This window comes from Salmo trutta, chromosome 24, assembly GCF_901001165.1.
Source record: "Salmo trutta chromosome 24, fSalTru1.1, whole genome shotgun sequence".
Lineage (NCBI taxonomy): Eukaryota > Metazoa > Chordata > Actinopteri > Salmoniformes > Salmonidae > Salmo > Salmo trutta.
In genome coordinates, this window is record NC_042980.1 from 28,782,929 (window position 1) to 28,801,954 (window position 19,026).

At 41.9% G+C, this 19,026-nt stretch overlaps 1 protein-coding gene across 1 annotated transcript; it reads right to left on the bottom strand.

Annotated features, from left to right (window-relative positions):
• Positions 1-2,385: 2,385 nt before the first annotated feature.
• On the bottom strand, positions 2,386-18,828 carry chmp2ba (charged multivesicular body protein 2Ba). The gene is made up of 6 exons (XM_029711731.1): positions 18,638-18,828; positions 13,025-13,116; positions 6,407-6,601; positions 5,293-5,395; positions 4,962-5,068; positions 2,386-2,997 (listed from the first exon to the last, which is right to left on the bottom strand). Exons 1-6 carry the CDS (start codon positions 18,669-18,671, stop codon positions 2,884-2,886), a joined length of 645 nt encoding a protein of 214 aa, XP_029567591.1. The 5' UTR covers positions 18,672-18,828; the 3' UTR covers positions 2,386-2,883.
• Positions 18,829-19,026: the final 198 nt, after the last annotated feature.

Sequence of the window (19,026 nt, forward strand, 5' to 3'; positions counted from 1 at the left end):
TTGTTTGAGCAGCAGAGCAGCAGATAGTACATGAAGCGATTTTATTCATTATAAAAGCCATCATCAAGCCTAAACAGTAGAACTGTACAAACACAGAGGATACATACATTAGTTGACATACTGTACATGGCGGATAAAAGGCATGACAACAACCTTCATTGATTTACATTTCCTGTCTGGAGAATTGCACCACGAATCAAGATGAAAAGAAAGTAATGTAAAAGACAGTGTACCAGTCTCAATGCTTTCCAGTAACAATCATTAAGATAATCATTTTATCATTCAGTGTTATACCAGTCGACAATAGAAAACCACAAAGGACCATGAGAGAACATTCTAGGCTGCATTAAATGCTGTTTAGCTGCCATTGCACAATGTCATTGTCTTCTAACCTGCTCCACAGCACGGTGGAGAGAACTACAGGAAGACAAAACCATTAGTGTCATCTTCACAAACTATTTGTCCACTCTAGTGTGTGTGTGCGTGTGTGGTTTAAGCAAACGGCTTAAACAACAGATACAGTAACTGCACAGCAGCCGAGATAAAAAGGGAGCGATGGGAGGACAGACAGACTACTGGTTCCATCCCACATCAGAAAGACAGGACACACAGAGATCAACTAAGACAGACATCTTCAGATTACAGTACAACTCAGTAGTACAAAACAAGCAATTAAAAGTAACCATTACTTGAAATATCAAGTTTATGATTATTAGTTTGAATTAGCACAAGACTATTATTTGTGTCAAACTGAATCTACAGTTGAAGTCAGAAGTTTACATACACCTTAGCCAAATACATTTAAACTCAGTTTTTCCTGACATTTAATCCTAGTAAAAACTCCCTGTCTTAGGTCAGTTAGGATCATCACTTTATTTTAAGAATGTGAAATGTCAGAATAATAGTAGATTTAGTTCATCTTTTATTTCTTTCATCACATTCCCAGTGGGTCAGAAGTTTACATACACTCAATTAGTATTTGGTAGCATTACCTTAAAATTATTTAACTTGGGTCAAACATTTCGGGTAGCCTTCCACAAGCTTCCCACAATAAATTGGGTGAATTTTGGCCCATTCCTCCTGACAGAGCTGGTGTAACTGAGTCAGGTTTGTAGGCCTCCTTGCTCGCACACGCTTTTTCAGTTCTACCCACAAATGTTTTATAGGATTGAGGTCAGGGCTTTGTGATGGCCACTCTAATACCTTGACTTTGTTGTCCTTAAGCCATTTTGCCACAACTTTGGAAGTATGCTTGGGGTCATTATCCATTTGGAAGACCCATTTGTGACCAAGCTTTAACTTCCTGACTGATGCCTTGAGATGTTGCTTCAATATATCCACATAATTTTCCTCCCTCATGATGCCATCTATTTTGTGAAGTGCACCAGTCCCTCCTGCTGCAAAGCACCCCCACAACATGATGCTGCCACCCCCGTGCTTCACGGTTGGGATGGTGTACTTCGGCTTGCAAGCCTCCCCCTATTTCCTCCAAACATAACGATGGTCATTATGGCCAAACAGATTTATATTTTTTTCATCAGACCATAGGACATTTCTCTACAAACCGTAGTCTGGCTTTTTTATGGCGGTTTTGGAGCAGTGGCTTCTTCCTTGCTGAGCGGCCTTTCAGGTTATGTCAATATAGGACTCGTTTTACTGTGGATATAGATACTTTTGTACCTGTTTCCTCCAGCATCTTCACAAGGTCCTTTGCTGTTGTTCTGGGATTGATTTGCACTTTTCGCACCAAAGTATGTTCATCTTTAGGAGACAGAACACGTCTCCTTCCTGAGCGGTATGACGGCTGCTTGATTCCATGGTGTTTATACTTGTGTACTATTGTTTGTACAGATGAACGTGGTACCTTCAGGCATTTGGAAATTGCTCCCAAGGATGAACCAGACTTGGGGAGGTCTACAATAGATTTCTGGAGGTCTTGGCTGATTTCTTTTGATTTCCCCATGATGTCAAGCAAAGAGGCACTGAGTTTGAAGGTAAGCCTTGAAATACATCCACAGGTACATTGACTCAAATGATGTGAATTAGCCTATCAGAAGCTTCTAAAGCCATGATATCATTTTCTGGAATTTTTCAAGCTGTTTAAAGGAACAGTCAACTTCGTGTATATGTAAACTTCTGACCCACTGGAATTGTGATACAGTGAATTATAAGTGAAATAATCTGTCTGTAAACAATTGTTGGAAAAATTACTTGTGTCATGCACAAAGTAGATGTCCTAACCGACTTGCCAAAACTGTAGTTTGTTAACAAGAAATTTGTGGAGTGGTTGAAAAACGCGTTTTAATGACTCCATCCTAAGTGCATGCAAACTTCCGACTTCAACTGTATGTCCCTAACAGATACGCAGTTTGGTCAAACTGATTCCATAGATTCTCATGCAAAATGTTTATTAGTGAAAAAGTCAAGCATTGTCAGTAGTTCCTAGAGTTAATGTAAGTGGTACTAGACAGACACATTGTCAGTCGTTCCTAGAGTTAATGTAAGTGGTACTAGACAGACACATTGTCAGTCGTTCCTAGAGTTAATGTAAGTGGTACTAGACAGACACCACCAGCGTCTATAGTACTGTACCTAAAGATGTGAGAGCACAAAACAATCATCATTACTTCATCCTCCCACAGGATTGGTCCTTCCAAAATATCATGTATACATTGAAGTCACCGGAGTCAACTGTCTGTATGTACATAAATATCCCCATCCTTCAGCAGATTGTAGTTTAGGTCATAATAAGACATTCTATTATTCCATAATTTAGTCACTACATATTCATTACCAGCCACAGTCTCCCAGTCTCCGACACATGGACCACCAGCCTGTAAGTACACAGACCTAGTCCATGGTGTGCGTGTGTGTCTGTGTGTGTTAGTCCACTCCCAGTGCTCTGAGCTGTCTCTCTATCTCATCGTCAGAGATCTGTGTTTTCCGTTTAGGAGAGGCAGTGGGGAGATTCTTCCCTGCTGCTGGGGCTCTCACCATCTGAAACACACACACATTGCAACAGGTTAACACTGGCACTCCGCTTACAACACACACATTACAACAGCTTAACACTGACACTGGGCTTACAACCAGGGCTGGTCATTGCTGTTCTGCCGCCCTTGGCAAGACCAAAAAATTCCGTCCCCACAAAACTAGAATAGTCCCAGTAGGCAAAATTACTTTGAAAAGACATCTTTCCGAGACGTTGAAGTTAGGTTAAATGTAGGTTCTGACTGAAAGGTGAAAAGGTATGTTTAAAATACATGTTTTCCAGGACGTTGTAAAGGTGTCTTTTACGGATGTTGAAAATGAAATTTTCCTGGATGTTGAAATTAGGTTCATTTTCAGTTCTGTGTGAAAGTTGAAAATACTTATTTTCTAGATATTGAAATCAGGCTTATTTTTGGTTCTGACTGTAATTTATAGACGTCTATGTTTTGGCCAAATCAAGGCTGGTCCAGACAGGACAAAATCTGAAGAAAACATAGACATCTATGATTGGTTCAGATTTGGCCCGGATCGGTCCAAAAATCAACGTCCATGGTCATTGAAATCAAGGCCGGTCCGGACTGCACCAAAAAAAGACGTCCAAAAGGAGTCGACGTCAGTCCGTGCTTACTGAGATGTAGCCTACGGTGTTGCCTGAAATGTCATTTTATGAACGCCCATCTGTGGTAAGCCTACTGATTGTAAAACACAAAAAAAAGACATCCAAAAGATGGGGTGTAGCATACCATGTCAGCCCACAATGGAATTTTATGAATGCCCATCCATGTGGTAGACCCACCATTGGCTGTATTAGTCCTGATCCCTATGACAAATCAATTTGGCTAATTAAGCTCGGAATATCAGCTACCCAACTTTATCAGGAGTTATCGTGAGCCTATTTGCAATGTGTTTACATATCGGGAAATGTAGAAGTATTTTCTTTTTCGCTATGATCAGCTTGTCAAAAATTGACAGATACAAACTTGAAACCACTGATCATGACATCTCCTGGACAACAGTTGTGATTGTCCATTCCACTTTGACCTGTCCTGTTTTTAGGATATGTTGTCTGTTAACATGACAGCGCATTTTTTATTTGATTTGAGCACCATTTAGGTTAGGCATGATATAAAGTCTCATTACATTGTCATCCATTTTATCTCCAGTCTGTAGGCTACAGAAAAGGCCACATACTATTTCTACCATATCCTATATTTGCTACATGATTTATGTTAGATGATTTTTTTGACAGAACGTTGGTGGAGCGCAGCAGAGATGCATCTCTCCAACAGCACCCTGGAGAGGCGCGCTGGGAACGGACAAACAAATATTTTGACAAAGTGGGCACTGCTTATCACACGGCAGCATCAGCGCTCACCTAAAAAGCCAAAATGACACGTTGAGAGAAATTTTCATTGTTTTAGGGCAAAATTATGTGAGGTTTTATGTGTTGTTGGAGGTGCGTCTTGATCTGTTTAGCTCAGAAAATGCTGCCCTTTTCTATCTGCAGCCACAAGTGGCTGCCTAATCCTGCCTAATGAGCGGACCGGCCATGTTTACAACACACATAGTACAGTGGCTCTTCTGCGTTGAGAGCGGTGTGGTGTAGTGACACATGTTGTCCCCCAGGGGGAGTGGGTTCTCTGCCAGATGGGGACAGCCACTAACGGCATCTCATATATCATCACGCACAGGCAGACTACAGGCACAACCCAACCCAGCTACCTTCCCATACAGCACATATTGACAGACATGCAGGCACAATCTACAGACTACCTTCCCATAAGAACAGGCAGGCTAAGGGCTATCCCCCTCTCCTCCAGCTGCCTGTCTGTATGCCTGTCTGTCTGCTACACCTCACAGCATCCACATGGAAGAAGGCTTTGAGATGGTATAGGACTATCTCTTACCTTTCCAGAGGACTGCTTATAGAGGGAAGTGACTGGGGTACGGTATAGGCCAGTATATCTTACCTTTCCAGAGATCTCAATGCCAATCTCGTCCAGAACCTGGTTCACAATGTCCTGAGATTCTTCCTCGTCACCTGACTCGTCAAATATCTCGTCTAACGTATCGTTGACTGGAGGGATGAAGGGAGAGGAGTAAAGAGGAAGAGGGGGCAGACAGAGAGAGGTAGAGACAGAGGTACTAGTCAGTTTACCGTTAAAAGCTGTGAGTTAACAGGTCTTTGAAACACCAGGTAAACGCATTTGGTTTGGACTTGACTGTTTTTTTTCTGTTACTATTGTGCATCTTTTAAATATTTAAATCCTAGGCAAGGGAGCCAATGACAGCAGCTCTTACTCATGTCCTCTGTCATGCCCATCTTCATGTTCTCCTTCTGGAAGTCCTGCATGGTCTGGAGGGTCTTCTGAGGATCCATCTTCTTGTTCACCGCCTGCATCGTCTTGACATCACACAGACACACAAGAGTTACAACACAAATACTACTACACCATACAGCACAGACAATACACAACTCCCAGAGCATGTACGCACATTATCAACACAGAGGGATTCTACCTCTTCTTCCTGTGTGTTGGTACAGTCATGGCCTAGTTTCACTCCGGAGCCTAAAACAGCCAAACGAGCTGCACACACTGCCTCTAATTAGATGTCATTTGCATATTGTTCCCAAACTGTTTGAGAGTGTGTCCCTGTTTCTAGAGGTTTCTCTGCAGCTGCATAGTGGTGTGTGTCTATATATAGAGGCTGGTTTGGCGTTTTTGGTGAAAAGTTTGTATTTTCTCCTCCACAATGAAGACAGATGGTGGTACCCAGAGTAGCAGGAGCCATAGGAGGATAAACAACACACACATTGAGTTATGTTCTACCAGAATGGTGAGCTGTTTTCCCTAAACACGTTCATTTCATCACCTTGTTTCAGCTAATCACCATCCTGATTATGATTCATTAACAGACAGCTTTGAATTAGAAAAAAAGATTGATCATTAATACATGAATAACAACATTAACAAATACTTAGTGACTAACTAGTTCACATTCCAAGCTCTAAACACGATGGGCTAATATAGTCCTCGGACTTGGCTAATTAGATATGCTGCTTTAAACATGACCGGAAGCCTAACTGATAACAGCTAAGATGTGTACGGATGTCATCCGCGTGTCTGAGCTGTAAACAGGTGTAGGATGGAGGATCTCCACCCAGTCAGACAAACATTACCATCCTGAGGGGATGACAGGAAATAATAGACAGACTAAGAGACTAATTATTACACACTCGGGAGGAGAAGAATCCTTTGAACTGTTCTGCTGTTTTTGGAGAAGCTGTTTGAATGTTTTAACTGGGTTAGTGGGCCTGCTTTTGGCCTCAATTACCCAGACACACAGAAACACACAGATGTATGTGTGGAGCTACTACACAGAAAACACTAACTTGGTGTATGGTGCTCTTTACCTTAGCCGTAGCAGACATGGCTCCAGCCATCTTCATCTGGGAGTTCATGACCTTGGTCTGTGTGGACATGGAGGTGACCTTTGAACTGACGGCGTAGGTCCTGTTCTTCTGCTTCCTCAGCTGGACCAGCTGCTTGGCCAGGATCTTACAGGCTTCCCGGTTTCCAGACTTAGCCATCTTCTTTATCTCCATCTCCTAGGAGGGAAGGAACAGGTGCAGAATTATCAAGGGGGAGCTTCTGACTGGCTTTAAATCAGGAAACTTCACTACACTCATACTGTTTACATAAATACATATACATACTGTAAACAATACATATACATCAGGTTCCCCAGGGAGCCTTGTTAGAGTATAAATACATACACATACTGTATACAATACATATACATCAGGTTCCCCAGGGAGCCCTGTTAGAGTATAAACACTGTAAATAGTATGATTTGGCAATGGTCTAAACACCTGAGAGCTACCGGCCTCTCTTAGCTTCGATAAACACATGAAATCAGCCTCTCGCCCTGAGGAAACACACCGCAAGGCTGTACATGTCCCCTGGGAAACAGTACAGATTCAGCTGCAGCCCTGGGTGTCTGTGTTTATGTGTTTGTTCTGAAGAGCCAGACCTGAAAACAATTATCTATTAATGATTATCATTACAGTTTACAGGAATAATACTCCCAAATGCTCCACCCCTTCCCTCTGCCGGTGCATATGAGGGTTAAACTGCCATTAGGCAGATAAGTGCTGCGTAGGGTGGAGAGGAGCTGAGGGAAGGAGCTGATTGTGAAGTGCTCTCCTCAGGTAGAGAACTCTGCTAAACAGCTGAGGAGGCTTATTATATAACCCTCAGAGATACACACAGGTGGTGTCTGTCTGCCTGCTAACTAGATTCATGTTAAGAATAGACAGAAAATATAAGACCTAAGCATCTTAATAATTATGCTTATATTTAACATCTGCCATAGAGCAAAAATGACACTGTAAATATTTAACAGTGGCAATCTAGGCTGATCTAGCTGAGTTTTAGTGTTGACTGACTGGGATGATGAGTGTTGCTGATGTGAGCTTATTACTGATGTTCTACTGCCTCAGACAGAGAGAGACAGAGAGCGAGAGACAGAGAGCGAGAGCTACAACTGACAGATTGTGTGATGGCATCATCTGAGCAACAATGTACATAGAGACAGACTGATCTAATGTTCACTGGACCAGGGAAATATTTCAGCTAGATAAGTGACAAAACGTTCCTTTTCATGTGAATAATAAACTTAGTTGTTGTATAGAATACATTGGCTATAAATTCAAATCATTACACACTAGAGGTCGACCGATTAATCGGAATGGCCGATTAATTAGGGCCGATTTCAAGTTTTCATAACAATCGAAAATCGGTATTTTTGGACGCCGATTTGGCCCATATATATATTTTTTTTACACCTTTATTTAACTAGGCAAGTCAGTTAAGAACACATTCTTATTTTCAATGACGGCCTAGGAACGGTGGGTTAACTGCCTTGCTCAGGGGCAGAACGACAGATTTTTACCTTGTCAGCTCAGGGATTCAATCTGGCAACCTTACGGTTAACTAGTCCAATGCTCTAACCACCTGCTTTACATTGCACTCCACGAGGAGCCTGCCTATTACGCGAATGCAGTAAGAAGCCAAGGTAAGTTGCTAGCTAGCATTAAACTTATCTTATAAAAAACAATCAATCAATCATAATCACTAGTTAACTACACATGGTTGATGATATTACTAGTTTATCTAGCCTGTCCTGCGTTGCATATAATCGCTTAGGTACACGTTGCTCCAACATGTACCTAACCATAAACATCAATGCCTTTCTTAAAATCAATACACAAGTATATATTTATAAACCTGCATATTTAGTTAATATTGCCTGCTAACATGAATTTCTTTTAACTAGGGAAAATGTATCACTTCTCTTGCAACAGAGTCAGGGTATATGCAGCAGTTTGGGCCGCCTGGCTCGTTGCGAACTATGAAGACTATTTCTTCCTAACAAAGACAGCCGACTTCGCCAAACGGGGGATGATTTAATAAAAGCGCATTTGCGAAAAAAGCACAATCGTTGCACGACTGTACCTAACCATAAACATGAATGCCTTTCTTAAAATCAATACACAGAAGTATATATTTTTAAACCTGCATATTTAGCTAAAAGAAATTCAGGTTAGCAGGCAATATTAACCAGGTGAAATTGTGTCACTTCTCTTGCGTTCATTGCACGCAGAGTCAGGGTATATGCAACAGTTTGGGCCGCCTGGCTCGTTGCGACCTAATTTGCCAGAATTGTACGTAATTATGACATAACATTGAAGGTTGTGCAATGTAACAGAAATATTTAGACTTAGGGATGCCACCCGTTAGATAAAATACGGAACGGTTCCGTATTTCACTGAAAGAAAAAACGTTTTGTCTTCGAGATGATAGTTTCCGGATTCGACCATATTAATGACCTAAGGCTCGTATTTCTGTCTGTTTATTATATTATAATTAAGTCTATGCTTTGATAGAGCAGTCTGACTGAGCGATGGTAGGCACCAGCAGGCTCGTAAGCATTCATTCAAACAGCACTTTCGTGCGTTTTGCCAGCAGCTCTTCACTGTGCTTCAAGCATTGCGCTGTTTATGACTTCAAGCCTATCAACACCCAAGGTTAGGCTGGTGTAACCGATGTGAAATGGCTAGCCAGTTAGCGGGGTGCGCACTAATAGCGTTTCAAACGTCACTCGCTCTGAGACTTGGTGTAGTTGTTCCCCTTGCTCTGCATGGGTAACGCTGCTTCGAGGGTGGCTGATGTCGATGTGTTCCTGGTTCGAGCCCAGGTAGGAGCGAGGAGAGGGACGGAAGCTATACTGTTACACTGGCAATACTAAAGTGCCTATAAGAACATCCAATAGTCAAAGGTATATGAAATACAAATCATAGAGAGAGAAATAGTCCTATAATTCCAATAATAACTACAACCTAAAACTTCTTACCTGGGAATATTGAAGACTCACGTTAAAAGGAACCACCAGCTTTCATATGTTCTGAGCAAGGAACTTAAACGTTAGCTTTCTGACATGGCACATATTGCACTTTTACTTTCTTCTCCAACACTTTGTTTTTGCATTATTTAAACCAAATTGAACATGTTTCATTATTTATTTGAGGCTAAATTGATTTTAATGATGTATTATATTAAGTTAAAGTAAGTGTTCATTCAGTATTGTTGTAATTGTCATTATGACAAATATATATATATATATATTTTTTTAATCGGCCGATTAATCGGCAGCGGCTTTTTTTGGGCCCTCCAATAATCGGTATCGGCGTTGAAAAATCATAATCGGTCGACCTCTATTACACACACAGTGCTGAATAATATAGATCCTATATCTGGTTGAAACTATGTTGCTGTTTTTTGGGGGCGCGTGCTGAAAGACCCAGTAGTCTCTGTGTTAGTGATAATAATGTAGACATCAGTTGTGTTTTTGGGGCGCGTGCTGAAAGACCCAGTAGTCTCAGTGTTAGTGATAATAATGTAGACATCAGTTGTGTTTTTGGGGCGCGTGCTGAAAGACCCAGTAGTCTCAGTGTTAGTGATAATAATGTAGACATCAGTTGTGTTTTTGGGGCGCGTGCTGAAAGACCCAGTAGTCTCAGTGTTAGTGATAATAATGTAGACATCAGTTGTGTTTTTGGGGTGCGTGCTGAAAGACCCAGTAGTCTCTGTGTTAGTGATAATAATGTAGACATCAGTTGTGTTTTTGGGGTGCGTGCTGAAAGACCCAGTAGTCTCTGTGTTAGTGATAATAATGTAGACATCAGTTGTGTTTTTGGGGCTCGTGCTGAAAGACCCAGTAGTCTCTGTGTTAGTGATAATAATGTAGACATCAGTTGTGTTTTTGGGGCGCGTGCTGAAAGACCCAGTAGTCTCTGTGTTAGTGATAATAATGTAGACATCAGTTGTGTTTTTTGGGGGCGCGTGCTGAAAGACCCAGTAGTCTCAGTGTTAGTGATAATAATGTGGACATCAGTTGTGTTTTTGGGGTGCGTGCTGAAAGACCCAGTAGTCTCAGTGTTAGTGATAATAATGTAGACATCAGTTGTGTTTTTGGGGCGCGTGCTGAAAGACCCAGTAGTCTCAGTGTTAGTGATAATAATGTAGACATCAGTTGTGTTTTTGGGGCGCGTGCTGAAAGACCCAGTAGTCTCTGTGTTAGTGATAATAATGTAGACATCAGTTGTGTTTTTGGGGCGCGTGCTGAAAGACCCAGTAGTCTCTGTGTTAGTGATAATAATGTAGACATCAGTTGTGTTTTTGGGGGCGCGTGCTGAAAGACCCAGTAGTCTCTGTGTTAGTGATAATAATGTAGACATCAGTTGTGTTTTTGGGGCGCGTGCTGAAAGACCCAGTAGTCTCAGTGTTAGTGATAATAATGTAGACATCAGTTGTGTTTTTGGGGCGCGTGCTGAAAGACCCAGTAGTCTCTGTGTTAGTGATAATAATGTAGACATCAGTTGTGTTTTTGGGGCGCATGCTGAAAGACCCAGTAGTCTCTGTGTTAGTGATAATAATGTAGACATCAGTTGTGTTTTTGGGGCGCGTGCTGAAAGACCCAGTAGTCTCAGTGTTAGTGATAATAATGTGGACATCAGTTGTGATTTTGGGGCGCGTGCTGAAAGACCCAGTAGTCTCAGTGTTAGTGATAATAATGTAGACATCAGTTGTGTTTTTGGGGCGCGTGCTGAAAGACCCAGTAGTCTCTGTGTTAGTGATAATAATGTAGACATCAGTTGTGTTTTTGGGGCGCGTGCTGAAAGACCCAGTAGTCTCTGTGTTAGTGATAATAATGTGGACATCAGTTGTGTTTTTGGGGCGCGTGCTGAAAGACCCAGTAGTCTCTGTGTTAGTGATAATAATAATAATGAGGAGTCTCCCAGCACAGCAACTACAGCAGCCCCAGCAGAGGAAGAGCAAGCAGAGACCGGGAAAGCTGTGTGTGTGTGTGTGTGTGTGTGTGTGTGTGTGTGTGTGTGTGTGTGTGTGTGTGTGTGTGTGTGTGTGTGTGTGTGTGTGTGTGTGTGTGTGTGTGTTTTAAACTGTAAAATAGGTCACTACCTCTTCTTAGAGAATAGATTTTTTTTCAGACCAACAAAAATAATAACTACATTAATTAGGAGAAATATTAATGAGTAATAAAAAGCTGGTCTCTTGAGAGGCAATTCTGTCCAGTGTGATGTTTACTTAAAACAACAGCGGGACACCACTCTTCCTTTCATCTTTCTGACATAGGATGAAATGGAGATGTTTTATTCTGCTGTTCACACAGCCCTGTCATGACTCTGTGTTCTACCTCCTCTCTCCCCTGTAGCTATCTAGCTGTCCAGTCCTGTCCTTTCTATCCCAGCTGTTAGCGAAGCAGCCTGTAGGCCTATCAGACAGCGCAGGAAAGGGATGTGAGTTGAGGTAGGGGGTAGCATGGAGCAGGATTAGCCTACAGTCATTTACACACGTTTGATGCAATCAGCAGCAATCTACAGAAAAGGTACTACTGAGAAACTACACCTGCCTCTGTCCTACCAGCACTTCATAGGGTGAGTGGTGTGTGTGTGTGTGTGTCTGTCCTACCAGCACTTCATAGGGTGAGTGGTGTGTGTGTGTGTGTCTGTCCTACCAGCACTTCATAGGGTGAGTGGTGTGTGTGTGTGTGTCTGTCCTACCAGCACTTCATAGGGTGAGTGGTGTGTGTGTGTGTGTGTGTCTGTCCTACCAGCACTTCATAGGGTGAGTGGTGTGTGTGTGCGTGTCTGTCCTACCAGCACTTCATAGGGTGAGTGGTGTGTGTGTGTGTGTCTGTCCTACCAGCACTTCATAGGGTGAGTGGTGTGTGTGTGTGTGTGTGTGTGTCTGTCCTACCAGCACTTCATAGGGTGAGTGGTGTGTGTGTGTGTGTGTCTGTCCTACCAGCACTTCATAGGGTGAGTGGTGTGTGTGTGTGTGTCTGTCCTACCAGCACTTCATAGAGTGAGTGGTGTGTGTGTGTGTGTCTGTCCTACCAGCACTTCATAGGGTGAGTGGTGTGTGTGTGCGTGTCTGTCCTACCAGCACTTCATAGGGTGAGTGGTGTGTGTGTGTGTGTCTGTCCTACCAGCACTTCATAGGGTGAGTGGTGTGTGTGTGCGTGTCTGTCCTACCAGCACTTCATAGGGTGAGTGGTGTGTGTGTGTGTGTCTGTCCTACCAGCACTTCATAGAGTGAGTGGTGTGTGTGTGTGTGTGTCTGTCCTACCAGCACTTCATAGGGTGAGTGGTGTGTGTGTGTGTCTGTCCAACCAGCACTTCATAGGGTGAGTGGTGTGTGTGTGTGTGTGTGTCTGTCCTACCAGCACTTCATAGGGTGAGTGGTGTGTGTGTGTCTTTCCTACCAGCACTTCATAGGGTGAGTGGTGTGTGTGTGTGTGTGTCTGTCCTACCAGCACTTCATAGGGTGAGTGGTGTGTGTGTGTGTGTGTCTGTCCTACCAGCACTTCATAGGGTGAGTGGTGTGTGTGTGTGTGTCTGTCCTACCAGCACTTCATAGGGTGAGTGGTGTGTGTGTGTGTGTCTCACCATTTGTTTCTCTTGTTTCTCCAGAGCAGCTCTGTCTCTAGTGATCTGTCTCTGAGTTCCACGAAGCTCCTTAGCCTGTTCCTTTATTACGTCTGAGAAAGAGAGAGAAAATGTTTACGCTACAAACATACACAGTTATTGAATCAAAATGATTTATGACATACAGCTCATTCATACAGCTATGCTGGGCATGGAGCTACGCTTTCTGTAAAAGCTATAGAAGCACGGTACCATTCTGGTGTAGTAGACCGGGACAAAAGCTCTAGACTAGACATTTCTCATGAACAGGGCTGGAATCTAAACCATCCCTTCCTCACAATCCATTACCCCGATAGGGCGTGTGTATAACACAGTCCGACCCAAACACCATGCTCCAAAAACCAGACTCAACTTCTACACCATAGAACTGGATTATTTCTTACAGTACAGAGGGTCCAACACTAAAGAGAGCTCAGCATCTAACTCTTATAGTTCAGATAGACCCAGACTAAAAACAGCCCTTCATAACACAGTATTTATACTTTTAGAAACGTAGGCAGGATAAACTATGTGGCAGAGGTGTAGACTCGAGTCAGACTCGAGTCACAAATATGATGACTTGCAACTCGACTTTGACTTTGACACCAATGACTCGTGACTTAACTTGGGCTTGAGCCTTATGACTCGACCTGACTTGATACCCTCCCCAAGCCCAAATATTAAAAATGATGCTATTAAAAAGTGTGCAGCGCATCAACTCTTCATTTAACAGATTACAGTTTGAATCGGAGAAAAAGTTGTGCGTGGCAGTGCAGAGGAACGTCGGCGGGTGAATTCAGATGGAGCCCTTGGAAAGATGATACGCAAAATTATTATTTTCGGATATAAAGACTCCGCTGTATCAACAAAAAACGGACTGCAACTTGCAAAACATGCGGGAAGAAAATGACAGACGGAGGCGCAACAACTTCCAACTTTAACTTAAATCAATCAGTCAGTCAGTGCGGGAACGTGAACATTGCACCCAATATTGAGCTACAACTGGCTAGGCAGTTGGTAGCCTAAATCCTGCCTGATGTTACTGCTGTTCCTAAAACCATTTACATATGTTAGCCTACTGTAACCACACACAGTGTGTGTGTGTGTGTTAAGGTTGGGCGATTGTGCACAAGCCTACATCGCCCGATTGTGCCCCATAGCGATCCTCGATCACTATTGGGGGGGGGGGGGGGGGGGGGGGTTGTGTGTCTTTCTCATGCTACCCATGTACTTCCATAGAAATATAACATTTATTTGGCAAGTAATAAATATATATAGATATTTTTAAAAGCATTCATGATTTGTGTAAATGTAATATACTATATATTACTCTTGTTAAAAATATGAAATGGTATTACATTTGGTGAAGAGCACATTATGACTTGTTTAAGACTCAAAACTCTAAGTTTAGGACTTGAGACTTGACTCGGACTTGCCTGTCTTGACTTGGGATTTGGGACTTGAGTGCTAAGACTTGAGACTTACTTGTGACTTGTAAAACAATGACTTGGTCCCACCTCTGCTATGTGGTGTCTTGATTGAACTGTTTCCAATAAAAACACACCAGGCTCCTGACTTCATACATACAACAGCAATAAAAACACACCAGGCTCCTGACTTCATACATACAACAGCAATAAAAACACACCAGGCTCCTGACTTCATACATACAACAGCAATAAAAACACACCAGGCTCCTGACTTCATACATAGAACAGCAATAAAAACACACCAGGCTCCTGACTTCATACATACAACAGCAATAAAAACACACCAGGCTCCTGACTTCATACATACAACAACAATAAAAACACACCAGGCTCCTGACTTCATACATACAACAGCAATAAAAACACACCAGGCTCCTGACTTCATACATACAACAGCAATAAAAACACACCAGGCTCCTGACTTCACACATACAACAACAATAAAAACACACCAGGCTCCTGACTTCATACATAGAACAGCAATAAAAACACACCAGGCTCCTGACTTCATACATACAACAGGAATAAAAACACACCAGGCTCCTGACTTCATACATACAACAGCAATAAAAACACACCAGGCTCCTGACTTCATACATAGAACAGCAATAAAAACACACCAGGCTCCTGACTTCATACATACAACAGCAATAAAAACACACCAGGCTCCTGACTTCATACATACAACAGGAATAAAAACACACCAGGCTCCTGACTTCATACATACAACAGCAATAAAAACACACCAGGCTCCTGACTTCATACATACAACAGCAATAAAAACACACCAGGCTCCTGACTTCATACATACAACAGCAATAAAAACACACCAGGCTCCTGACTTCATACATACAACAGCAATAAAAACACACCAGGCTCCTGACTTCATACATAGAACAGCAATAAAAACACACCAGGCTCCTGACTTCACACATACAACAGCAATAAAAACACACCAGGCTCCTGACTTCATACATACAACAGCAATAAAAACACACCAGGCTCCTGACTTCATACATACAACAGCAATAAAAACACACCAGGCTCCTGACTTCATACATACAACAGCAATAAAAACACACCAGGCTCCTGACTTCATACATACAACAGCAATAAAAACACACCAGGCTCCTGACTTCATATATACAACAGCAATAAAAACACACCAGGCTCCTGACTTCATACATACAACAGACTTCATACATACAACAGCAATAAAACACACCAGGCTCCTGACTTCATACATACAACAGCAATAAAAACACACCAGGCTCCTGACTTCATACATACAACAGCAATAAAAACACACCAGGCTCCTGACTTCATACATACAACAGCAATAAAACACACCAGGCTCCTGACTTCATACATACAACAGCAATAAAAACACACCAGGCTCCTGACTTCATACATAAAACAGCAATAAAAACACACCAGGCTCCTGACTTCATACATACAACAGCAATAAAAACACACCAGGCTCCTGACTTCATACATACAACAGCAATAAAAACACACCAGGCTCCTGACTTCATATATACAACAGCAATAAAAACACACCAGGCTCCTGACTTCATACATACAACAGCAATAAAAACACACCAGGCTCCTGACTTCATACATAGAACAGCAATAAAAACACACCAGGCTCCTGACTTCATACATACAACAACAATAAAAACACACCAGGCTCCTGACTTCATACATACAACAGCAATAAAAACACACCAGGCTCCTGACTTCATACATACAACAGCAATAAAAACACACCAGGCTCCTGACTTCATATATACAACAGCAATAAAAACACACCAGGCTCCTGACTTCATACATAGAACAACAATAAAAACACACCAGGCTCCTGACTTCATACATACAACAGCAATAAAAACAACAAATAAGAATCAATGTTTTAAGGCAAGATAAAACCCTTGAAGTGTAGCATCAAGGGGACCATATAGAAGTGAAGAAGAGAGGGCATGCATGAAGAGAGTCATACAGCAGTCCCTAAGACACACACCCAGCAGTGGATTATGAGTTTGTGGGAGAGCACGCACGCACGCACACGCACACACACAGCTGTGAATGTGTCCCTGCCATCCCAGCTCCTGTATTAGGGTAGAGGACACGGTCCGCTACACTGCTATTAGCCAGAGATTCTCCCTACAGTGGAGTGGGTACCAGTAGCTCTAATACCAGACTCTAAATTCAGCCTCTGTTTCACTACTGGATCAAAACGCTACATATTCAAAGAAAATGAGATTACTTTTCTTAAAAGAAGGGTTTTCCTCAAAACTAAAGAGAAGTATATATAAAACATTTAAAAACAATATTTTTGTGTTAGAAAATATCATTCCTGCAGTGAAAGTCCAAACTGAAGCATGGCAGCAGTGAATGTTGTGTTATAAAGCATGTCAATCTTTTACAGTAAAATGAATGGCAAAAGTGATAGAGAAATTATATATCCCCACAGCAGAAAAGTTGAATAAATGTTTTTGCAGATTAATAGGCTCTCAAAATCTGACAAAATTATGCGAAAGTAGAAAATGTTGACAAGAAATGAACTAAAATAGTGAAAATCCTTGATATAGGTACCACAGCCTCATCTCCCCCAAAACTCCAGTGAGAGAGAGAGAGCTGGACAACTTGTGAGAGTGTAGTATCTACGTACAGGGTGACGTATTGACAACGTCTAAAAGAAGGTGGGGTATCATCTATAAAACTCCACCAGCTAACCTCCGCCCGCCATCGCACCCCCACACGCCACTACACGCCTTACTATGGGATACCACTGCTTCTCGACATCGAGCAACCTTGGCACGCCACGTCCAGAGAGAGAGGAGAGAAAGAGAAGAGGAGATATCCTATCAACTATCTGACCTTGAATAAAAGTACAGTAAAATTACAGTAAGTGAATATTCTTTATCAATGACACTGTGGTCATGGAATGAATTATTCATATTGAATGAGATAAACTTGAAATTGATTTAGATGGAAACTTTAATAAAGTAATTAGTGATTTAGCTATAATTGATGCATTATATTTTCTAAATAGCCTGAAGGGTTATTGCATTTTGACCTTGTAAGGTTGATGGCCATTAAGACATTTTAACTGATAGGCATTAGGCCCAGTATTTCAATGGCTCAAGGCAATATAAGATGGAGACATTTTTTCCTCTTCTTTGTTTTCTTAACCTTTGTAATCGAGGTAAGACATATCCTCAAGAGACCTGAAAATCTATATTTTGGGGTTCTTCGTTCAACATATTGCTACCTCTTCAAAGTATCAGACAGACAGACACAGACAGACACCTAATTATCACTGTTGTGTATTGACTGATTAATTTGTTTCCCCATGCATCACGTTTGACAACTCAGACAGGAACACTGAAATAAGTGTTTTACAGTCCTAAACATATCCTAATGGAAATATTGACACGATCATCACTTAACTTAAGAGCCATTGTGTGGGGGATTGGAGCAGACTATTGTCAACATAACCTATATCCATCTGTCTTTTAATAAACAGAATGAAGTCACGCAATCATTCAACACCAGATTCTCTCACTAGCTCTGTCTAAATCTGAACCCAGCTTTTTTACAGGACTTACACTGCCACATGCTGTTCCTTGGAATTCATACGTTGCAGTCAGCAGGTAAATTACAAAGTAACACTTGAACATACTGTAGACAGCATCATCACATCAATTGAACAATGTACCAATGTCTACAGCTACACTGTAACTGTTCACCAGTTACACGATGGTCATACACTGTGGCACACACCAGCTACCTTCACTAATACACAGACAAGTGGAATTGTATGTTTAGTTTCAGGCAGCCAGTTTAAAAACCAGTTTATAAATAGCCTGGGTATTTCAGCTAATCCTCATTAACACACAATCTAACTTTAGAGGATTCCACGTTGACCAATTTTGATTTCGTAACATAAACATGAATCTTGACTTTTCAAACTGGTCTCAGTTAAACTGGTAAAACAGGCTTGTTCAGTAGCCTATGCTCGTTAGTGGCTGACTGGCGCTCACCAAATCAAACAACTTTGTTCATTTGTTACAAGCCTACAATCAGTGGAAAACAAACTTACCATCGACTGTCTTCTTCTTGAATAGAGATGCCATGGCGCATAAATAAAAACTAAAAGCTTTTTTTTTTTACTAAAAACAACTTCTCCGCTCCCCGACGGTCACCAGCTAAACTGTCGCCCTATCAACAATCTGAGATTTCCTGGTCGAACTGCTCCAGTTTCTCACATGACAGCCCCGACTCTCTGACGTCCCAAGTCCAGTTCCTCTAGTCTCCTGTAGAGCGCGGTACTGTTCCAACTCAAAACGGACGCATTTTACCATTCATTACAACCCGCACAGTGAATTCTGTAAGAACTGGGGTAGATAAAAGCCATAAAAGTAATAAGTGATGATTTGGTCAACTCTGCTCTGAAATTGCAGAGACTGAGGAGAAAAAGAGGATTAGTCA

Excerpts from the sequence above, each read along its gene's own strand:
- chmp2ba (XM_029711731.1), bottom strand. The coding sequence starts at position 18,671 with ATGGCATCTCTATTCAAGAAGAAGACAGTCGATG. Across the intron at positions 6,602-13,024 it reads AGAAACAAGAGAAACAAATG|GAGATGGAGATAAAGAAGAT; the intron begins GTGAGACACACA and ends CTTCCCTCCTAG. Across the intron at positions 2,998-4,961 it reads GCATTGAGATCTCTGGAAAG|ATGGTGAGAGCCCCAGCAGC; the intron begins GTAAGATATACT and ends TGTGTGTTTCAG.